This window comes from Salvia splendens, chromosome 13 (genome assembly GCF_004379255.2).
Source record: "Salvia splendens isolate huo1 chromosome 13, SspV2, whole genome shotgun sequence".
NCBI classification, from domain to species: domain Eukaryota; kingdom Viridiplantae; phylum Streptophyta; class Magnoliopsida; order Lamiales; family Lamiaceae; genus Salvia; species Salvia splendens.
This window is the reverse complement of record NC_056044.1, coordinates 32,087,027-32,110,668: the sequence shown is the minus strand read 5'-3', so window position 1 is coordinate 32,110,668 and position 23,642 is coordinate 32,087,027. Positions and strand designations below refer to the sequence as shown.

Below are 23,642 nucleotides of genomic sequence, written 5' to 3'. Positions count from 1 at the left end.
ATCAATAATCTTCCTACCTTCAACTATCAATACTCTTTATTCTTTAATGATGTATATAAACATAAATTTTATTATGAAATGAATACAAAAATAGAAGGTAATAAGGAATATTGTCATGAATTTTGTCCACATTTTTATATTTTTCAGAAATTTAAAATTAATATAAAATCTTACAAATTTACTGTTTATTATTTTCCAACTCAAAATTTCAAACTCAACCAAAATAAAATAGTTTTGATAAAAAGAATAATTAATTTTATGTGGACAACGGTTAATTGTTTCTGAAATTTTAGATCACTTTTAAGTTCGTGACAAGAATGATAAAAAAGACACGTAGAATTAATAGTGCCAAGTAGAATAAAAAATGCACGTAAGTTAGTCGGAGGTGATTGATCAGCCATAAGAGCATCTCCAATGGTCGGCGTCACCACCGGAGCGCCGATTTTTCGCCCACGCCGGTTTGACGCCGAACCATTGGAACCGGCGTGGGCGAAATCGGCGTCAAAATCGGCGTCGCCATGCCGATTCCCGCGCTGACGCCGGTTCCCACGCCGATCCTCACGGGCGCCATTGTGGCTCCCGGATCGGCGCCAAACCGGCGTCGGATTTAAATATTTTTTTTTTTTTTTTCGCAAAACACAATATATACGCGCGTTGAACCTCATTTTCATTCGCACCACTTGTTTTAACGAGTACTCTCTCTCTACCTTACTTTCTGTACAAGATCAATAACGAGCAATGGAGAACAACTACGAAGGTACTCCAGTTAATCCCGGGGGATGGTCTCAGACTCCCCCGGCTCCCGGTGTAGGGTCTCAGACGCCCCCGACTCCCGGGGCAGGGTCCCATACTTCCCCGGCTCCTGGGGGAGGTGGTTGGCCTCCAATGAGCGGGTACTACAACGTGTACCCGTGGCAGCAGATGATTCCGGGGTGGGCACCCGGCATGCAGCCCCCTATGCAGATGATGCCGGGGTGGGCACCCGGCATGCAGCCACCGGCGCAGCAGATGATGCCACCGGCGCAACATATGATTCCACAGTCGCAGGCGACGCACGGGGGGGACAACGCCTATCGGCCGACTTTTGATTTTTCCACCGGTTCTTCGCACACATCGACCCCAACGGATGCACAGTATTCGGAGACCTTCTCCTTAGCGGACTTGGGTTTTGATATTAACGACGTTTCTGAAACTCTCATTCAAAGCCAGGGAGTAGGGCGGGGTAAGAAGAAGGGCAAGGCGAAGAAGCGTTGGGCGACGACGGAGACGAGGACGGCGGCGATGAGTGATTTTGTTTTACTTTTTTAAATTAATGTACTTTTTACTTTTTGTAATTTTTTTAAATTGTTGTACTTTTTTTTAAAAGTAATGTACTTTTTAAATTTTAATATTATTATTCGAATTTTCCGTATTTGTCTCGTAAATTAAATTATGTATGTTGATACAATTGTAAATTAAATTATATAATTGTTATTAGTGATGTGGATAGGTAGTGTGAAGGCTATTTGATGGCTATTTGATGTCCAGTTGATGTGGCAAGCTGATGTGGCAGGAGAATTGTAGTGCTGATGATGTGGCAGTGTGAAGGCTATTTGACGGCTATTTGACGTCCGCCAGCATTGGAGATGCTCTAAAACATAACAAACAAAATATAAAATTTATAATATTTTAGACCAATTTTAAGTTCATGAGAAATACTATTCCCTCTGTCCCAGTTTAGGAGTAAGATTTAGTTATGTCACGGATTTTAAGAAATTGTTGGAGTGTGTAATAATTGAAGTGAGATAGTGGTTATTGGAGTGTGTAATAATTGAAGTGAGATAGTTGAAAGTGAGTCTCTTTTGACTTTTTGTATGTTTAGGATTTTGTTTTATTTTATTTTATTTTTATGAAAGTAATGACATTTGAATGTAAATTTGATGAACAATGAGGTTAAGTTTTATGTCTAAATGTGACTCTTAAACTGTGACGGACTTAAATGACAAAATGTGACTCTTAAATTGGGACGGAGGGAGTAAAATTCAACCGAAATTTATAATTTCAGGGATTAATATCCGAAATAGAAATAAAAATTGAACATAATTAAAATATTATAAGTAAAGATGGATATACATATTTCTCATTTTATTTATTGGTAGAGAGCATAAGCCCAATATAATGGGCTTCATCCACCAAACGCAGCCTTATACTATAAAAGATCAATTAAACACTTCATCAATTAAACTCCGGCGTATTTCTCCGGCCGTCAGCATATCCGCCGCCGTAGCATCGAACTCGGGAATCTCAGTATCTGAAAATATACGTATATTTCGCATAAGTTTTCAGGAGTCTGAGATGTCGTCGGACGCTGTGGTAACGTCAGAGGCAACTTCTGGATCTTCGAATTTCAGCTCTAACTCCCGCATAATCTGCCGTGTGTGAGTTCATCTCATTGCATACCTGTTGAATTCAGTTTTTATTTAGATTTATTCTACCAATTTGTTTATCTTTCTGTCTACTGTCACCTACGCCTACATTTTTATCTGATTTTTAGGTTTAATTTACTCAAGCGTGGTTGATATGCTATCGCTGTAGAACTGTATGGTGTTAGTGTGCCTCATTTTGATTGGAAATTAAAACCGGAACAAATTGAGATATTGGGAATGGTGAAAGTTAACTTGTTTGTGTGTAATTGCTACCACTTTTGTTACTCAGATATGAACATTATTTATCGGCGAAGGAATTGCTATATACAAAAAGAATTCACTTAAAATTGTATGTCTCTAGTCTCTTGTTATATGCAGTTTCCAGAAACCTGAGTAGATGTGCACTTAGATTGTATATTTGGCTACTGCTATGACTTGGTAAAACTGACATGATAGATTATGACATATGAATCAATCCTCTTTCGGGTTCGTCGTTGCATAGCAGTGTTGCAATTTGCAATTAGTATAGTGTATCATAAAAAAAAACAGAGCTAAAAACATGTAGCTGATGGCGGCAAGCAATGTGAGTGTCGTCATCAACGCTTTAGAAGGCATTGAGTTCCTGCATAACCATTCTTTGATTGGAACCCCTTTTTTCCTTACCTTTAGTTCATTTTGTTTGTTTTCTTATTGAAACTGGTAGCACTAGTCCAAGTGGGATATGCAACATTGGCTTTGTATGCTGTATAGATGATTTCATAGAAAAATCATGCAAGTATACTTCACTTGTTGTATTTTTTACCACTTTTAAATACTACTGCTTTGTATATATTGTAGTTATAAAGCCCTTAGCCGTATATAGTACTCCATTTGTCTAGCTCCAGAATTTTTCATTGTCCTAGTGATGGTTGTTAAAGTTACACTCGATGACATGTATTTTTTGCAGATGTGAAAAGCAATTTTCCCAGTATACATGTCCTCGGTGCAACATTCGTTATTGTTCTCTGCCTTGTTACAAGGTACTACTTACTTATTCTATAAGATTCATGATAATATTTGTAGCTGATTTATTGGGATTCTGCAACTTTATGCCTGATATTAGATTTTCTAAATGATTCTTCTATTCCTCACCTTCTCTAGTGAGGTTTAACATGTGTTTGTATGTTGTATCATCAGTCGCATAGTCTACACTGTACTGAGTCTTTTATGAGAGAGAATGTAATGGGAGGACTGCAACAAATGAAACCTGATGAGGAAAGCAAAGCTAGAATGTTGGATATACTTAAGCGACTCCATGAGGAAGAAGAGACAGATGGCTTCCATGAAGAAGGTATGTTGATCTTGTGTGGTTGATTATATTTCAGCATAATTCTGCAGATAAATTTTGTCTGAGATTGAAATCATGAGCATCGATGAACGTCTTATGTTTAACACTTAACTGAAGTTATCAATCTAAATGTTTTTTTCATCATTCTGAATCTCTGATTATCTAGTGCTGAAATGTTTCGTATTGGTGTTGCATCCTTTATGTCGATAACCTTCTACATTCGATTATTTGAACTTAGTTAATCTGCACACCTGACAATTTCTCTAATTGTTTGCACAATTTCATTTGTATCAGAGTTAAATCCACCCTCCTTGTCAGAAGAGACCATTCAGAAGATTCTTTCTGGTATGTGTACACGATTCAAGGTTTCTCAGCAAAGATGTCAAACCCAAGTTGAGCCGATACTAATGTTTGTTCGTGCAGGTGGTACGCCAAGTTTAAATGATCTCTCTCTCGACGAAAGGAAACACTTTGAGAGGGCTATTGCCTCGGGAGAGCTCAGTAAATTGATTGAACCATGGGAGCCATGGTGGTCAAGGCCTTCTGCCCAGTACATATCACTTAGTTCAAATGGAACACAACTAGTTCAACCGATCATGAAAGATGAATCGGGGGAGCATGATAACGATGAAGGCAGCAATGAACTGGAGGAATTCCCACCAGGACCCGAGACTCCCCTCCCATCAGTCAGTAAACTGACTGCATCTGAACCTTCACCCCTGTTAGCTATCCACCTCATTGACATCATATATTCGTATTGCTTCACCCTCCGTCTCTACAACGGAGACTGGAAAGCAGATCCCCTGGAATCAGCAACAGTGGTGCTGAGTGTATCTTCTGTTTTGGATCAAAGCAAGCAACCCGAAACCGTATCAGAAGTGTTATCTCATTGCCTGGAAAAGACATGCTCCACAGCATACAAGCACATGGGGGGTTTACAATTTGGGCTGAGGCTTATAGATGATGTGATTCATCTCCTTCATCTCGGACGCAATGCTTTAATCTGCTTACTATGCGATATGCAGAGGCTAATCCAGGCTGCGGAGAGAGAGCTCAAGTCGGAGAAACTGCTCAAAACGAGGAAGGCCGAACTGAAGGCCAAGCTCAAGTCTGCTGACAGGAAGATCTACTTCATCACGTGTTGGGTGAACGAGCAGCCATCGGAAGCATGGACTTCGTTGGCAGCCCTACTGAACACGGAGAAGTCGTCTGCCATGGAATACGCGCAGAGCAAGAGAAGTGCTCCAAGAATGGAGGAGATCACAGAAAGAGGAGGTAGGCCTTTCATTAAGGAGATCATCTGAGCTGCTTCTCTCGTTAAATGAATATTTACACCACTATATTGTATGGAATTAATTTTAATTTACTACTCCATCCGTTCCACAGTCATAGATACATTTAATTTTGCGCACTCATTTTGAAAAAATAATTATAAATAGTTAAAGTTGAGAAAAAGTAAAGTAAGAGAGAGAAAATTGTAGATAAGACTATTCTCTACATTATTCTCTCTTATTTTGCTCTCTCTCCACTTTAACTATTTAATATCATTTTTTTCAAAACGAGTGCAGAAAATGAAATGTCTCTATTACTGTGGAACGCATGGAGTATTAGACTAAGTTAACCCTGATCACATTAATTTAATCTTAATTATAAGAATATATTGGGAATCTTAATTTGACAAATATATGGATTGGTGAAGAAATAGTCCCACTTTGAATAGTGGACCATCTTTGATGAACAATTGTTTCTAGAAAGGAAATGAACACTCTTTTATTGAGCATACTTTTACACACTTCTATGAAACGAACAATGGATACTACTCCATTAAATATATAGATATTTTGTTATCCTTTTGGGACTAGAAGCCGCCCATCCATCATTCTCATTTTCCCAAGAGAATCAATCATTTTTTTTTCTTGCTACTGGAAAAAGAAGTCCACCCTAATGATGCCAATTTTAATAGGAATAATCAATCGTTTTTGAAGTCCACCCTAGTGATGTCAATTTCAATCGGAATCGTCGATCCCAAATGGATAACCATAGTTTTGTATCGAACTATAATTGACATTGAAGTTTAGACTAGACGATTAAGTTTCATTTCCAAAAATAATGAAACCGTAAATTGTCGGTCCTATTAGTCGGGGCTTCAGTCCTATTGACTTTATTTTTTAAATTTAATCTTTTCATACATTTATCCAAATTTTTATTAAATTGTCTTGTAAATTCATTATTAATAATGTAAATTTTAATTTATTTTTGAATAAAATATCATATATCATTCACTTTTATACTTTGCTCGTCAAGGACAAGGGTAGCATACAAAGGCCTAAAAAGCCCATAAAAATAAATAATTTTCATTTTCATTCGTCCCATAAAAGTAGTCAACATTCATTGACGTCAAGTTTTTTCTCTCATTAGATGGTGACACTCCTCCCTAATAATACTCCAATCACATTTTATTTTTTACTCCTACTACTTTACAATTACGCATTAAAAAAAAATTATAGTCTCCAAAGTGTCTTGACAAATTAGTATTCCTAGGTGGTTTTCGATTTTCAATATAAAATAGTACCAAGATATAATCTATGATTGAATCATAAAGATGGGATTGAATCTCTTGAACCAAATATACTATAAATTTAATCTTGAATACAATCTTATAAACCAACCCCTCCGCCTTCACGAAAATCGAATTAGAAGAAAATCGAAAAATCGTCAATTTTGACTGGAACCGAAGACAATTCCCCTCTCTAATCCAACACGGCGATGGCAGTCCGGTAATTTCAACAGTAATCACCGACACAACCGTCATTTAACCATCCCCTCTCTCCGTCGCCCATAATCAAAACCCCTCTTCACTCCCCCACCTTCTACACATTTCATCAAACAGTTTCTTTCAAATTCTTCGATCCCGAATCTCAAAAATCCCCTCTTCCACTTCACCCAATCACCTCACTCTCTCCCACTCCTGGAACCAATCGCACTCACAGACACCGTCACTTCGCAGAAATGGGAGACGTGGCTGATAAATTGGCGTATTTCCAAGCAATCACGGGTTTAGATGACGCCGATTTGTGCACCGAGATTCTCTCCGCTCACAATTGGGACCTCGAATCGGCCATCTCCTCAATTACCGCCCCCGACGGCAGCCGCCCCTCCTCCACCGACGCCTCCGCCCCCCCTACCACCGCTAATCCGGATGATCGGGATGTAGGTCTTGTTCTGGCCCCCAACGGCGGTAATCAGCCCCCTGGTTTAGCTTGGAAAGTCGTCACGCTTCCGTTCTCCATCATCTCCGGTAGCATAGGGTTAATTTCTGGTGCGATTGGGTTCGGTCTGTGGGCGGCGGGAGGGGTTTTGTCCTACTCTCTCGGGATGGTTGGTCTGGGTGGTACGTCGCGGGGTGGAACGACGCCGTTGGTGACTATTTCGCCGGCGGTTTCTGAGGCGATGGATTTTGTGGCTAGCTTTGAGCTGGATTATGGGAGGGTGAGGCCGCATTTTGTGACTGAGGGTTTCATGGACGCGCTGCAGAGGTCTCGCCACGAGTATAAGCTGTTGTTTGTTTACTTGCACTCGCCGGAGCATCCCGATACGCCGGCGTTTTGTCAAGGCACTCTGTGCAATGAGATGCTGTCTGCGTTTTTGAATGAGAATTTTGTGTCGTGGGGTGGGAGTGTGAAGGCTAGTGAAGGGTTTAAGATGAGTAATAGTCTGAAGGCGTCGAGATACCCTTTCTGTGCTGTGGTTATGGCTGCTACTAACCAGAGGATTGCATTGCTGCAACAGGTAGATGATTTGAGCTTTTTCCTAGCACATTCTTATGTTGAATTGTGTTTATAGGTGATTGTCTCTACTTGAAAGTTGATCTTGTCATGATTGTCTGTTAGTAAAGAAATGTGTCTGTGATTTGTGTTTTTCTGAGTACTTGAATGGGAAAACAGACATTAGCTGGATTTGATTGGGCAAAATTTATAGGACGTTTGTGTTTGGTGCTCTTTAAAATGCAACATGTCACCTGATGACATGAAGTGAAACCCCATCCCTCTCCTTTTTCATCTTTGGCAAGAGTTGCTACCCTCTGACCTCTTTTGGATCTTGTGTTACATGAAGCTGGTTAAGTTATCCGCCAATTGTTACTCATATGTGTTCCCTTGGGTTATACAAGTGCATGCTCTATTTTTAAGTTTTTTTTCTCTTCATGAAGATGAGATAAATTATGCTAATATATTTGAAAGGCCAAAATTTAAACTCAATATTACACATTAGTGATGCTTCTTATGAGGTTCCGATGAAGAGATGATGGAGGTTAGGAAAGGGGAGTGTTTCAGCTTTGACCTCTGGCACATGAGATGCTGTCTTGCTTTCTAGTCGATTTGGAAAGGGAAGCTTCAAGTGTGGTTGTAGATGGGATTTGTTGTGGAAACTCTACTACTAATTTACAGCCCTGTACACTTCCTATCCTTCTTTTCGTTGGACTTTTCTGAGGTGGCATATCTGCACATAGTTTACAGCCCAAATTATTTCTTCTAACTATTTTGACATAAACAGCTCCCAAGTTATTTTTATTTATACCCCAACATTCATATTGAGAGTTTTTCAACTTGTAGCACTTCTATCTTTTGCTCTTTTTAGGTTACGAAATCACTGATGAGGCAGCACGTGTGATCTTTTGATGTATTTTATGAGGTGAAATGTTTTGTCACCGCAACTTTTTCTCTACTTGGAGATCTAGTATGGCGACATTCATATACGTTCATGTATCTTGCACTTGACCAAACAATCATCTAGACTTCTTCATTTGTCTCTATATGTGTGCTATCCTCTGAGGAATTTATAACTGAGTGATACTTAATTATATAAGGTGAGATGCTTGTTTTAGGCTATCATTATGTGTACACACAAATGCAAAATGTTTTTCTATACACACTAATTGGATGTGCTCTATATACACATTGGGATGGAAAATGATCTGTACACATTGATACAGAATATAATCCATCATTTAAATATGCATGCCTGCTATCCCTGGAGAATTATCTTCCTAAGTGAAACTTAAGTATATACACTGGGATGTTTGTTCTGAAACATCTTTTTAGTTGTCTGGATATCTGTGTAAGGTTATGTTGTGGGAAGATGAACAAACTAAATCATGGGAATTGTTAACAATATTGCAGAGGGTGTGCCCATAATCTAAGGTTATAATATTTTATTCACTTGTGCAGGTTGAGGGGCCAAAATCTCCTGAAGAATTGTTAACAATATTGCAGAGGGTGCTTGAAGAAAGCGCTCCTGTGCTTGTCTCAGCAAGGGTAGAAGCTGAAGAAAGAAGAACCAATATTCGTCTTAGAGAGGAACAGGATGCTGCTTATCAGGCAGCACTTGAGGCCGATCAAGTATGCTTTTCCTATAATTTTGTTGTTTTGTTTAAAAATGCTGTATATTCTTTTTGTCTGTTGTTTATATTGTCTGTCTAGTAGACTATCACTTAATTATTTTTGTTAATGTTCTTTTCTAGGCCAGTGAGCGTCAGAGGAAAGAAGAGGAGGAGCGATTGGAACGTGAAGCTGCTGAAGCTGAGAGGAAAAGGAAGGAAGAAGAAGAGGCTCGTGAAAGAGCAGCACGAGAAGCTGCTGAGAGAGAAGCCGAACTAGCTAAAATGCGCGAGGCAAAAGCTTTGGCACTGGGTCCAGAACCTGAGAAAGGACCTGATGTTACTCAAGTAAGGCTCATATTTTGTATTCTTTCCATTAAAATGGTAATTTAGCTGGTCTTCATTTGTTTGGATTAAATTATGGGCACACCATCTGACGGGCTGAGAGACTACCCCGTTTTCTACTTGCATCAATATATGTGCTTAAGTTAATCATCCAATATGTTCAATGTTTATCTCAGAAGGGTATTGAAACAAATGAGCATATAGTTATGGTTAGTCTGGTATAGCCTCCAGTATATGACAATAGTATCTAGAACCCTTATCACCAATGGAAAAAATGAAAGAAATGATTTTGCGGGATTCATATCTAATGGCGTAAAATTGGCCTTGCCAGCAACGTGCTGCTAGCATCAGTCACCAACTTGTTTTGCTGAATATTTTCTATGTTCCGTTTCTATGGTATAAATGTTATGTACTCCGTATTGTACTGTATGACTGATGGTATTCAATTATCTTCAACGTATCAGGTGTTAGTACGTTTTCCATCTGGAGATCGCAAGGGGAGGAGGTTTCACTGCACAGCAACAATACAATCTTTATACGACTATGTCGATTCCTTAGGGTGCTTGGATGTCAACGGCTACACGCTGGTCTCCAACTTCCCCCGCACTGTTTATGGCGAAGACAAGCTATCTTTGTCACTGAAAGAAGCAGGATTGCATCCGCAGGCCAGCCTCTTCGTGGAGATCAAATAACTATCCATGGATGAACCTCCATTGACTGGCATTTGGATGATACATTTTTGTGGCTGTGACTATATTGGCATTCACATGGGAAAAACTGGATCAAATAAGTGTCCAGTCGTCGTATATAGTGTTTTAAAAAATAGATGCTGCAGTTTCTTTCATAAGTTGTTAGGTCAGTTTATGAGATTCTCAGACATTGAAAATTCATTTTGGCTGATATGTGTATCTTCATGTATTCAAGGATTTGTATGCATCTTACTTCTGCACCACTTACCTTTACCCTTTTATTGTTCACTTACCTTTACCCTTTTATTGTTCAGTTTTATCTGTGATTTGAAAACTAGTCTGAGCTATTTTGATTTCTTTGAAAGTATTCTCTCCGTTAGCCAAGAAAATTCTCTTCGTTTGCGAATGAAAAGTCTCATGTCACTCACTCATCATCAAGTAAACACTCTAAATATGCCTTCTTAATAAGAGCAAAATAATTCCAATTGAAATCTAAAAATAGTTGGAGACTCTCATCTCATACAGTTCTGTGCTTGCAAAATATAGAAACTACACAGCTGAATAATAGAAACTAGACAGTTGAATAATAGAAGGCAAACATCAAAAAGAAAACAATCATCTTGACATGTTTGTGATAACCCACCATCAGTATCTCGTACGCTATTTAGGTCGATCGTCAGCATTGTCAGCACCGCAAGCACGTGCATCTACCTCAGCGGGAGTTCACTACGACAATGTCCTCTACCTCCACCTTGGTAGCATCACTCCGAACACCAACATCAAGAGCATACCGATTAAAAGATATTTGCGCTACAGATGATGCTACAAGAGTAACCGGGTTTGAAACCAACATCTTGAGCGGAACATAGCTCATTGCAGTCGCAACAATACTAACAAAGGACGAGACTTGGCCACTGGCACCAGACCTTTTCTTGCCACAAACAAGAAGTCCAGTTGCACAATACATAGCAAAATCCTCACAGTTATTTGATAACAAATCATACTTCCCGAATCCATTCTGAAGCAAATGCATAGCTCTGTGAATCACCTTTTCCGGAGGATCAGATTTAGCAAGCGTGCATGTCCCAGATCGAACCTTAGCCATTAAAACTACCGGGCTAACTCCATACTCAAAGCGATACAAAGATCCATTTCCCAAGAAGCAATTCAAGCATGACATAACCACTCCACTTTTATGTTCGCGAGAGGCGCATTCTGAATCAATACAGAGTGCTGCATAAGTATGAGCCGATGATGAGACGTAAAAGGAAGATGAGGCACCAGCACTCAAATTCTCTTCTTGAGTTAAGTGCACCACTTTGTCATCGCCAATATAGATGCCTGACAGTTTAGATGTAAAATATGAAAAGCGGCATTTCAGTTATTGAGCACAAGGTCAGAATGAATTAATAATTTGAAGCTTCTTATTGGCAGCAAATGCTAGAATGAGTGGTGATAAGTAGCAAGTATTGAACAATGTAGAATGAGTGAAAAAGTGCCCACACCAATTTTGTTGTTCAAATATAGACATGGTGCCTAACAGGATGCATGAAATAAAGCAATGTTAAACAAAAACAGAGAAATAATGTTATCAAACACTAGTTGAGACACTAATATTTGTCACGGCATCATATCGATGAGAGATAGGAAGACTAAGATATTGGTACACAAAGGAAACAAGATCACTTGGACAAACGTAGAACAGAAACAGATACCGAAATGCACAAACCAAATTCTTGTTCAAAATTGTGACAATGCTGAGAATGTGAAGAAAGATTTCAAAGCCTAAATTAAACTCCATTATTAAGGAAAACAAAATGCACAACTCCATTAAAAAAACACATACAAGAGTGTGTTCGTAGTGGTAAATAATCAGTCTCGTATCTACTCAACTCCAATTTGAAAAAAAATGCAATCTTCAAGGAAACACAAATCCTTGAAAGTTAAAGGAGTAAAACCAAAAACCAAAATTCATCAGGCTCATATCTATTCAGCAGCAATTATTATAAAATAAAAATGCAATGTTAAAGGAGAAATCAGATTTATATATCACCATGGAAGCAATGAGCAAAAAACCAAAATCATACTATGCAATGGAGCAGCTCAAACCGACATACTACAAATCCAACCATCATTGCTTAAAACTTTAGTTTGTGAATCAATCTAAACGCATCGAACAGTGATTCACCATTTCATAAGAACATAATAACTAAATAAAAAATACAAACAGAAAATAAGAAAATCAAACAAAATGAAGAGAAATAACAAAAGTAGTCGAGAAAAGAAACCGTGATGAGAGTATGCGAAAACAGGAGTCCTCCAGCTGTAGATATGGTCTCCTGCCTTCAAATCGCTTCGTTCCACTCTCTGTGATAGAAACCCCATTCTCTCTCCCTCACTACATTTTTGAGGAAATTAGTTTCCTCATTTTTTCAGGGGAAAAAAGCAAATAAAAAACTGAAGAATATGCAGAACATTATCACAAAACAAATCATGGAAATGAAATCTAGATTTGAACAATTTTACATAGATGCGTTGGTGAAGACGATCTGTGTTGGTTGACAGACGGAAGCGCATAATACACTCTAAACCTAAGATTATCTTCAATCTTCTTAATTAATATCATAAGCATCACTTTTAATACCAAGCAAATCAAAAACTGAAGAATATGCAGAACATTATCACAAAACAAATCATGGAAATGAAATCTAGATTTGAACAATTTTACATAGATGCGTTGGTGAAGACGATCTGTGTTGGTTGACAGACGGAAGCGCATAATACACTCTAAACCTAAGATTATCTTCAATCTTCTTAATTAATATCATAAGCATCACTTTTAATACCAAGCAAATAAAAAACTGAAGAATATGCAGAACATTATCACAAAACAAATCATGGAAATGAAATCTAGATTTGAACAATTTTACATAGATGCGTTGGTGAAGACGATCTGTGTGTGTTGACAAACTGAAGCGCGTAATACACTCTAAACCTAAGATTATCTTCAATCTTCTTAATTAATACTATCATATGCATCACATTTAATACCAAGCAAATCAAAAACTGAAGAATATGCAGAACATTATCACAAAACAAATCATGAAAATGAAATCTAGATTTGAACAATTTTACATAGATGCGTTGGTGAAGACGATCTGTGTGTGTTGACAAACTGAAGCGCGTAATACACTCTAAACCTAAGATTATCTTCAATCTTCTTAATTAATATCATAAGCATCACTTTTAATACCAAGCAAATCAAAAACTGAAGAATATGCAGAACATTATCACAAAACAAATCATGAAAATGAAATCTAGATTTGAACAATTTTACATAGATGCGTTGGTGAAGACGATCTGTGTGTGTTGACAGACTGAAGCGCGTAATACACTCTAAACCTAAGATTATCTTCAATCTTCTTAATTAATATCATAAGCATCACTTTTAATACCAAGCAAATAAAAAACTGAAGAATATGCAGAACATTATCACAAAACAAATCATGGAAATGAAATCTAGATTTGAACAATTTTACATAGATGCGTTGGTGAAGACGATCTGTGTTGGTTGACAGACGGAAGCGCATAATACACTCTAAACCTAAGATTATCTTCAATCTTCTTAATTAATATCATAAGCATCACTTTTAATACCAAGCAAATCAAAAACTGAAGAATATGCAGAACATTATCACAAAACAAATCATGAAAATGAAATCTAGATTTGAACAATTTTACATAGATGCGTTGGTGAAGACGATCTGTGTGTGTTGACAGACGGAAGCGCGTAATACACTCTAAACCTAAGATTATCTTCAATCTTCTTAATTAATATCATAAGCATCACTTTTAATACCAAGCAAATCAAAAACTGAAGAATATGCAGAACATTATCACAAAACAAATCATGGAAATGAAATCTAGATTTGAACAATTTTACATAGATGCGTTGGTGAAGACGATCTGTGTTGGTTGACAGACGGAAGCGCATAATACACTCTAAACCTAAGATTATCTTCAATCTTCTTAATTAATATCATAAGCATCACTTTTAATACCAAGCAAATCAAAAACTGAAGAATATGCAGAACATTATCACAAAACAAATCATGGAAATGAAATCTAGATTTGAACAATTTTACATAGATGCGTTGGTGAAGACGATCTGTGTTGGTTGACAGACGGAAGCGCATAATACACTCTAAACCTAAGATTATCTTCAATCTTCTTAATTAATATCATAAGCATCACTTTTAATACCAAGCAAATCAAAAACTGAAGAATATGCAGAACATTATCACAAAACAAATCATGGAAATGAAATCTAGATTTGAACAATTTTACATAGATGCGTTGGTGAAGACGATCTGTGTGTGTTGACAAACTGAAGCGCGTAATACACTATCATATGCATCACATTTAATACCATAATTAATGCCTTTAATCGCATACATTTTCAAAAACAAATTGAAATTATTTCAAACGGCTTCCTATAAATAAGGTTCCAATGCAAATTAAAATTTTATACTGATTATATTGAATTAAAAAAACTAAAAAATATAAACTATCATAAGCATCACATTTAATACCATAATTAATGCCTTTAATCGTATACATTTTCAAAAACAAATTGAAATTATTTCAAACGGCTTCCTATAAATAAGGTTCCAATGCAAATTAAAATTTTCTACTGATTATATTGAATTAAAAAAAACTAAAAAATATAAATGGCTTCGCCCGGACTCGAACGGCTTCCTATAAATAAGGTTCCAATGCAAATTAAAATTTTATACTGATTATATTGAATTAAAAAAACTAAAAAATATAAACTATCATAAGCATCACATTTAATACCATAATTAATGCCTTTAATCGTATACATTTTCAAAAGCAAATTGAAATTATTTCAAACGGCTTCCTATAAATAAGGTTCCAATGCAAATTAAAATTTTCTACTGATTATATTGAATTAAAAAAACTAAAAAATATAAATGGATTCGCCCGGACTCGAACCGGAGACCTTCAGTGTGTTAGACTGACGTGATAACCAACTACACCACGAAACCATTTGTTTTTCTTAGTTTCAATTTAGTTATACATACATAATCAAACAGTAGAAAAGAAATAAAAGGAGCATCAAACCAGAGCTAGTTTGATTCAAAGCAAAAGATAGAGCAGTGAAGAATCTTTATGGCCGAAACCCTCTTCTGCATATCTGCTGTCGCCGTCTTCCCCGCTCTCCCTTCAGCTTATTATCCTTCAATCAGGTGCGTATTTGTTTGAATACACTCGATTTTCCTTTTGATTATTTTGATTGGAAGAACAGTTAGAGTTTGTGATTGGTTGAAGACGGCAAAGGAAGAACAGGTAGAGCTAGTAATTGGTTGAAGAAGGCGGTTATTCAGTTTTAGATTAAATGGCTCTATCGTACTCTTCTTGTTCAATTTTTCGATTTCTGAATTGGGTAGAACAATGATTAGGGTTTTTGGTTGTTTGATATTTTGACGTTTTCTGTGAAGGTTGAATAGGTAAAGGTTTTATTTTCGTTTTAGTTTCATTGTTATTTGTGCCAATTCGATATCTCAGATAATTTGTGTTCTTGTTCACTTTTTTGACTTTTTTGTGATTCTGGAATAAATAAAATTCTGGTCATTGTTGAACCCTAGAGATTGGAAATAATAGATGCACTCAGATTTAGGGGTGGGAAATTATACCGAAATACCGAAATACCGGACTTACCGTACCGGAAAAATACCGAAAATACCGATTTTTCGGTATACCGCAGTTTCCGGTACGGTATGATACCGTACCGTAGTGTTTCGGTACGGTAACGGTATCAAGTTTGCTATACCGCGGTATACCGCGGTATACCGAATCCACGGTATACCGGTATACCGCGGTATACCGAATCTGCGGTATATACCGAATATTCGGTATACCGGTATACCGCGGTATACCGAATCTGCGGTATATACCGAATATTCGGTATACCGCGGTATACCGGTATACCGATAGATTATTATATATATATATTAATATTAAATATGTTGTAATATATATATATATATATATATATATATATTACATTTATATATATATATATATATTATATTTAAAAAAATTAATACATTGATTAATACAATAAAATTAAACATTCAAATGATAATTTATTCAAACAAATTCACAATTATTTTTTTATCAACTCATCCTATTAAATATAATAAACACAATAACACATAACACCGAAAGAAGATTGGAAATACGATATCGGGATTCGAGAATATGTTTCAACAAAGCACATTTGAAAGAATTTGTATTAACTCACACCATTTAGTATATGATTCTTTGTGTAATGTCATATTCCAAATATACAAAGTAATTAAAAATTGTTTTATTCTTCGTCCCATTTCATAAAATTTCAATTAAAAATATGTGCAGCTGAAAATGAATCAAATCGTTTAATTAGTGTTTAATTCATTGTATGTTATCGTATTTTATATACTAGTACTACTTAAATTGAAGGATGAATAAACTATTGGAACAATCTATATAACCACACACAATTAAATTATATGAATAGTTTATGTACATTCCATGTATAGGAGTAGTATAAAAATATTTAATACTTGTATATTTTAATTTGTAATCATATTTTGCAATTATTTTCGATCATCTCACATGCAAATTATTGGTTTTCTCAAATATATACAATATATATGCAAAAATAATCTAGACAATAAAAGTTTAAGAATAACTTCAGTTTTGTTTAGCTAATTATAATGAAATAAAAGGTCCTATTTAAATTTCAATTTGGATTTATATTGAAGTAGATCGACATAAAAAAATTTAATTATCCCTAAATATTTGATCCACATATCTTTATCTTGACAAAAAAATCCATGGTCAAGGAATACCAACTTGACAATCCTACTTGGTATGCCATATCAATAAAATTGTGACAAATGGAAATACATATATCCCTAATTCCAATTAGATGTATAAACTATTGGAACAATCTATATAACCACACACAATTAAATTATATGAATAGTTTATGTACATTCCATGTATAGGAGTAGTATAAAAATATTTAATACTTGTATATTTTAATTTGTAATCATATTTTGCAATTATTTTCGATCATCTCACACGCAAATTATTGGTTTTCTCAAATATATACAATATATATGCAAAAATAATCTAGACAAATAAAAGTGTAATAATAACTTCTGTTTTGTTAGTTGAAACAATAAATTAAAATAACAATATGAAAGATTATATACGTATAGATTAAACTAAGTATATTAATAATTATATAGTGTAGCTCTTGTTTTATTTTTTCATTGCATAGTAATTTTATGAATATTATACCCAGGTTATACATTATTATAAAAAGAATTAATAATAATAATAATGATAATGATAATAATAAGATTATCTAAAAATTAATTTTATTATATTAGTAATTATTTCCGGTATACCGTTACCGTTACCATACCGTTATTACGGTATACCGTACCGTGTTTCGGTATACCGTTTTTAACGGTATACCGAAACACAGTACGGTATACCGCAATAACGGTATGGTAACGGTATAAAAAATTATCATACCGAATTTTCGGTATACCGGAATTCCGGTATACCGAAAATTCGGTATGGTATCGGTATGAAATTTTGTCATACCGTAATTTCCGGTATGGTATGCGGTATGGCACGGTCGGTACGGTATACCGTACCGACCCACCCCTACTCAGATTGTTAATAGTTCGAATCAAGAACTGCAAGAAAACGTTTTTTTTAATCTTTGATTAATGGATAACCAATTCATTTCTTTCTTATATTCAGTCGCTTGTTGGATTACACGTTTTGAAAATTAGAACATTTCACTTAACTATCACTCCATTAGGTCTTAAACTCCAGGTAGACTATCCGTAAGTTGGGTTTCTTAGCTATTGTCTTTTTTCATTGGGCTTTGATACGGGGAAATGTCAAAGTATTATAGAGAGATAACTATATACACAATCTTTCATAGTGCCACAACCAAAAACATATAGTTTGCTCTGTATCTTTCATGTTGAAAAATAGACTGTAAGTTTGTATCGCATTGTTATCATTTTTGTGTGAAACTTCAAGCAGGATGATGATGTTAAGTGGTTTGATTTCTCTCTGGTTTTCCTCATGCTCAACTGAATTATAACCTTGGAAGTTCGGATTGTTTATGATGCTCTTCATGCAGAACAATATTCACTTATATGTCATTTTTAAAGCTTAATCCCATGAATATTGTGTTCCAGCAGCAAGTTGAGTGATCAGAATCATGGGTGACACAATTGATTTGACCGGGGATGGAGGAGTCCTGAAGACGATAGTACGCCAGGCAAAAGCTGATGCGCTTGGTCCATCAGAGAGTATTCCGCTTGTCGACGGTATGTTTTAACAGCCACTCACTTTTTTACTTTATCATGTCATGTAAATTTACAATGTAAGAACTAACTGTAAAAAATAGGACTATGAGCAGTTTAATGGGGAGATTGGGGGATTCACAATTTGATGTTCAAGAGTAGCAATTTGTACATTTAAATTCAACAATTGTCAGTTTCTTTAGTTGATATTATTGAACAGTCTTAATATTGTTTTGGAAAATTTGTGTTGCTTTGACACAGCTGTGTTATTCAAAAAAATTCAAGTACATAAAAATAAAGGCAACAACTGTATCTGATCTTGATGGCTATAAGTGGCAAATTGCTAATTATTTTCTGCAATTAATAACTTGAGCTTTAACATCAGTCGTCAGTTTTAACTATGTTTACCAGATAAGCACCCCGGTGTTTCTCATTGGTCAAGTTGTTTTCTAATAAACAGTTGTCTTGCTGATGACTTAGTTTTCTTGTCGTTTTTGGATAGATCAGATTCTTTGGTGCTTATTTTTTCCATGCTGAGTTGCTGACTTGTTTCAGCCTTTCAGTGAAATAAATTCATAAAATTAGGAAATTCATTCTGAGTCCTAATACGCATCAATCTCTCGTAGGAGAAAAAATACGATGTAGACTAATAAGAAATTCAGAATTAGTTTGTACCCGCTACCCAGTATTCAAAAGTCTGATCGCATTAATTCGATGTCTAGAATGTATTCTTTTTTGCACCTCTTTCGCTTAATTCTAAGTTAAGTTTCCCCTCACCATTACCCTTTTCGTTCGTGGGACTCATGTTTCTATTCTAGACATCTAGCAATTGTTATGTTTCTGCACCTTAGAGAATATACTTTATTAACTCTGCCCTTTTTTTGGGACAGTTCATTATGAAGGCACCCTAGCTGAAACTGGTGAAGTTTTTGATACTACGCATGAAGACAATACTATCTTCACGTTTGAAGTGGGCAGTGGAAGTGTGATTAAAGCTTGGGATGTTGCGCTCAAAACCATGAAGGTAAACTATTCTTTTTATACAGCTAATACTTCAATACTACTCTATATAATACGTCCTTAATTCTCGTTCCTTTATTTTGGGTTGCAGGTTGGGGAAGTCGCTAGGATTACGTGTAAGCCAGAGTATGCCTATGGCAGTGCCGGTTCCCCACCTGAGATCCCCCCAGAGTAAAATCCTGTTCTTTTCTATCCTGATATTTGTCTAATGAACACAACTTAATTTCATTGATCAATATTAAAAAATAATGGGACTGTTTTGCTTTATGATGAGAGCATCTATTTGGGTTTCCTGCTGCAGTGCGACGCTTATTTTTGAGGTGGAGCTGGTCGCCTGCAAACCTCGCAAGGGTAGTCTAAGCAGCACCTCCGACGAGAGGGCAAGGCTGGAGTAAGTCTATTGAATCCACACATTTATTAGTGTATATGCTTAAATTCAGCCACTGCCACATAAAGTTTCTGAGAAATAAGGTGTGTTTGTTTAGTGAGCTGAAGAAGCAACGGGAAGCAGCCGCTGCAGTAAAGGAGGAAGAGAAGAAGAAAAGGGAGGAAGCGAAAGCAGTCGCAGCTGCTAGGGTTCAAGCCAAACTCGACGCCAAGAAAGGCAAAGGGAAAGGCAAAGGCAAGTAAAAGAAGATATTATGTGGAGATGGTTGTAATAAAGCTCAAGTAGCTGCACTATATAGACTATATAGCAACTGCTCCCTCTTCATAATTTCTTCCACAATGGTGAAAACAAGTTTATCTCTATGAACATTTTTGCCAAGTTTGTACGTGTCAAAAAAATTACTATTAAATAAGGCAATATTTTAATATATAGCAAATTCAATGTTTACAGCACTACATCTAAATTGCTATCTATCAGCCCTAATAAATTTATGCACCATGAAGGAGAGTGACTCAACTTCACAGTAGGTAATACATAATGCATATACTATAAATATACATATACTGGTGGTATGTATAAATCAGTTATAACAAATATGATATGTTTGTAGCTTAGACCATGTCCGAAGCGTCGATTTCTCCTTGAGCGATCTCCGACCATTGTGACCCAGCTCTATACTTGCAGACAGGGCACGTCCCTTGCTGCCGCAGCCATGGATCTATGCAGTTGACATGGAACTGCAAGGAAACACATAAGATCGAATAAGAGACAGAATAATACTAGCATGTAAATGTATCGAACGTATAAAGGCAAAGGTGCGGAACAGAAACCTGATGCAAGCATGGCAAGCTGCGAATGAGCTCTCCGGCAGTGACTTGCTCCAAGCAAACACTACAAGTCAGATCATCATCAGAGGTCTTTAATCCCACTTGTGGATTTGGAAGATCTTGCTTCTTCTGCAAATAGCATTAAACATTAGTGAGGCTAGCAATATATGGTGAAATCATTACATGTAACTGATATGAAGCATTTGTGTCTAAATTCAAGCATAACCACCAAGATAGATTACATATGCACGAACCAATGCAAGGTGCTTCAGAAAATTGGTTATAGTTTCAGTTTATGTTTTTCAAGAGACTGTAGAAATTGATGAAGTACCTCAACTGAGGCTGAAGAAGAACCCTGCTGCGCCGATGAGTTCACACTGTAAGCAAAGAATACCAAGATCCATTTAGAGAGAATCTTGACAAGATACGAGATGCCAGTCAAAAAGTAATGCAGAAAATCTCCAAAATTGTCTTTTTTCTGTTTATAGCCAACAGAACACACATGTCAAAGAGAAACTAAACAAGTTGGTGCAACAATATTAACAACAGTAGAACGAATAGACTGTAACAGGTCAGAAAGTAACAGCATGCCATGTATGCATGAGAAAGATGCCATCATGTACACAACAAGGATAATTATGAACTTTCAGAGACTAGATGTCGTAATAGCTGGTTTTTAAATGTGAATCCTAAATGCTCCACATCTAAACATAACATAATCCGACTGTGACAGAGATCTTTCCATTTTGATTTGTTGGTGAGTAATTTAATTAAGCATGCCAAATGAGGATAGAGCAGTGAGAGACCATTTTGAAGGACAATATGAAATACCAGTTAGAGCTACTCTTATTATGCATAATGTACACATTCAGAGAGCTTAACACCAATACTCACCCCTGTGGGCCGGAAACCTTATACTTGTGGACTGGAAGAGCATTGATCTCTTCGTCAGTCATAGAAGCGGTAGGGACATTGTCAGAATCCAGTGCTCGCAAAGTTTCATAATCTGCACAGAGCACCAAAAGCCACATGAAATTCCATGCATGGTGTCCTCAATTCGTGCTTACCCTACTGGGTTGGAATCAATACAGTAAATAACATAAAAAGAAACAAAACCGGATATTATGCCACATTTGAGAATAATGTATGCATACCTAGGTCGTCAAATTCCCTGTCGAGCAGTGCTAGCTGGAGTCTGAGACCTTGCAACCTTCCCCTGGTAGCAAGAGCTATAGATGGTGGCATATGGAGTCTTAATTCCGTGTGGCCAAGAAGACCGCTAGCTGCGACAGCATGCGCTTGTGCCTGGGCTTGAAGTTGCTGACATGTTGCATACATCCTTAAAGTGGTTGCCATCAGAAACACCCCAAGCACCAGCCAGAGCTTTCCAATACATCGAAAATTAGAGGTCAATCATATAAAAGAATTTCACAACTGAGAGAATTCTATGAAAACATGTCAACATCCAAATAATACAAACCAGAAAATTGGGAGACATTTGGTGCGAGTTCAGAATCATAAACAGCAAAAGCACTGTTAAAAACACAGTTACACACTTCAGTTAGTAAACTGACTATAAGACAGAAATATAGCACTAAAGGACCATCAAATAATGTTACCTGTGACAAGAAAAGCTAAGGAGTTGGTATTGACTGGTCGAGTAGCATGAACACGCTGATCACCAGCAATAAGATCACATATGTTAAGAGAGATGAGAATGATCACAAGAATAGATATTAACAAAAGGTTAGAGATTCACCACTGCACGCCGTTCAGGAATAAGTCCCGGAAACCCAGTTTCTATATCTCCTCTGGTACCTCTGAAAACAAAACTCATGGTTTCGAACAAGTTCAACACTGAATGAACTATTTACAGATGCACCTGGAACTGCTGCCAATAGATTATATACAGTGAGAAACAATCCCAAATAGGAAAAGATAGTTGGTCTAACTGAACTAAATTCTAAAGATGGTTCTGATTTTAACTTTTGATTCAACATTTAGTTCCCTCCCATTCAATACCAATTGAAAGAAATACTTAATCTAAATCTCTCACATCTTTAAGAATGCCTAGATTTTCAAAATCCATGGTGTAATATGAACCACAACTTTTTGAAGATCAGAAGTGATCCATCCATCAAATTGGGTAAGTGGTGCATTCTCATTATATGATTCCACATCAGATTATCAATTGGTGATACTTATAGTGCAGGAAAAAAAAGGCAGTTCTGCTGAAAAAGGGAAAATTCCAAATCTTGCCATTTTTGACAAAATTTTGGTGTTGAATGAACGAAAACTCAATGCAATTCCCTACATTCGTGAAAACCCCAAAATTCGATAGAAAGCACTCCACTTACCTATTCAAAAAGCATATCTTCAACAAATCGGTTCAGATCAAAATTCGAACAGGAAAACCGAAACCATTCACACAAAGAGCTAACATATCTTAATATCTTAGACAAATTTTCGAAAATGCAAATCGGAGAATACATGTGAGCAGGCATATCCTTCACCTTCACCAAAAAAAAAACTTTGATTATGAAAAAGGATAAGAGCGAAATCTCACTTACAGTGATTGTTGTGTGGTTGGATCAGAGCGCAAACAATCTATCAAACAAAATTGATTTGGCTGAAGTAATAATTGGTTAATCTCAGCTGAGTCGAGCGAGTTAAACGAAAAGAGAGGAGCGAGTGAACTCGGACGCGTTGGAGCTCTTTGAATATCGACGCATAAAATGATAAAATAAAAAAAGAAAATAAAAGCCCAACGCTGAATTAAAATGAGAAATTTTTTACTATTATTTAATGTTCTTGTCACTTTTATTTTTCGAATATCACTTTTTCTTCTATCTTGTTTTTACT

The 23,642-nt window shown here is 36.4% G+C and overlaps 5 protein-coding genes and 1 non-coding gene across 17 annotated transcripts; 3 read left to right on the top strand and 3 right to left on the bottom strand.

Moving 5' to 3' along the window:
- The first annotated feature begins 2,226 nt into the window (after positions 1-2,226).
- Positions 2,227-5,098, top strand: LOC121760057 (zinc finger HIT domain-containing protein 2-like). Its single transcript, XM_042155661.1, has 5 exons — positions 2,227-2,417; positions 3,352-3,424; positions 3,582-3,735; positions 4,027-4,077; positions 4,156-5,098. Exons 1-5 carry the CDS (start codon positions 2,335-2,337, stop codon positions 5,034-5,036), a joined length of 1,242 nt encoding a protein of 413 aa, XP_042011595.1. The 5' UTR covers positions 2,227-2,334; the 3' UTR covers positions 5,037-5,098.
- Positions 5,099-6,469: 1,371 nt separating this feature from the next.
- LOC121761180 (plant UBX domain-containing protein 10-like) lies at positions 6,470-10,403 on the top strand. Its single transcript, XM_042156786.1, has 4 exons — positions 6,470-7,521; positions 8,958-9,128; positions 9,251-9,454; positions 9,916-10,403. Exons 1-4 carry the CDS (start codon positions 6,742-6,744, stop codon positions 10,141-10,143), a joined length of 1,383 nt encoding a protein of 460 aa, XP_042012720.1. The 5' UTR covers positions 6,470-6,741; the 3' UTR covers positions 10,144-10,403.
- A 202-nt stretch (positions 10,404-10,605) lies between these two features.
- LOC121761627 (protein LEAD-SENSITIVE 1-like) lies at positions 10,606-15,421 on the bottom strand. 6 transcript variants are annotated; one of them, XM_042157256.1, is made up of 3 exons: positions 15,286-15,421; positions 12,429-12,538; positions 10,606-11,481 (listed from the first exon to the last, which is right to left on the bottom strand). In XM_042157256.1, the coding sequence occupies exons 2-3, from the start codon at positions 12,523-12,525 to the stop codon at positions 10,853-10,855; spliced, it is 726 nt and encodes a 241-aa protein (XP_042013190.1). In that variant the 5' UTR covers positions 12,526-12,538; positions 15,286-15,421; the 3' UTR covers positions 10,606-10,852. The 6 variants fall into 6 exon arrangements, with proteins under 6 accessions (XP_042013190.1, XP_042013189.1, XP_042013191.1 ...); XM_042157255.1 differs by lacking the exon at positions 15,286-15,421 and adding an exon at positions 13,478-14,597; XM_042157257.1 differs by lacking the exon at positions 15,286-15,421 and adding an exon at positions 14,488-14,505.
- On the bottom strand, positions 15,136-15,209 carry TRNAV-AAC. Its single transcript has one exon. It is a non-coding gene; the product is annotated as a tRNA-Val (tRNA).
- On the top strand, positions 15,308-20,408 carry LOC121761628 (peptidyl-prolyl cis-trans isomerase FKBP20-1-like). Of its 4 annotated transcripts, none has more exons than XM_042157260.1 (7): positions 15,320-15,410; positions 15,493-15,536; positions 18,441-18,569; positions 19,436-19,569; positions 19,657-19,736; positions 19,867-19,956; positions 20,051-20,408. In XM_042157260.1, the coding sequence occupies exons 3-7, from the start codon at positions 18,461-18,463 to the stop codon at positions 20,193-20,195; spliced, it is 558 nt and encodes a 185-aa protein (XP_042013194.1). In that variant the 5' UTR covers positions 15,320-15,410; positions 15,493-15,536; positions 18,441-18,460; the 3' UTR covers positions 20,196-20,408. The 4 variants fall into 4 exon arrangements, with proteins under 4 accessions (XP_042013193.1, XP_042013194.1, XP_042013197.1 ...); XM_042157263.1 differs by having other exon boundaries at positions 18,438-18,569; XM_042157259.1 differs by lacking the exon at positions 15,493-15,536 and having other exon boundaries at positions 15,308-15,410.
- On the bottom strand, positions 20,352-23,493 carry LOC121761626 (E3 ubiquitin-protein ligase SDIR1-like). 4 transcript variants are annotated; one of them, XM_042157248.1, is made up of 9 exons: positions 23,351-23,493; positions 22,540-22,671; positions 22,400-22,454; positions 22,261-22,313; positions 21,935-22,163; positions 21,675-21,786; positions 21,112-21,157; positions 20,784-20,909; positions 20,352-20,690 (listed from the first exon to the last, which is right to left on the bottom strand). In XM_042157248.1, exons 2-9 carry the CDS (start codon positions 22,615-22,617, stop codon positions 20,565-20,567), a joined length of 825 nt encoding a protein of 274 aa, XP_042013182.1. In that variant the 5' UTR covers positions 22,618-22,671; positions 23,351-23,493; the 3' UTR covers positions 20,352-20,564. The 4 variants fall into 4 exon arrangements, with proteins under 4 accessions (XP_042013182.1, XP_042013183.1, XP_042013184.1 ...); XM_042157249.1 differs by having other exon boundaries at positions 22,540-22,668; XM_042157250.1 differs by lacking the exon at positions 23,351-23,493 and adding an exon at positions 23,138-23,263.
- Between the last annotated feature and the right edge of the window lie 149 nt (positions 23,494-23,642).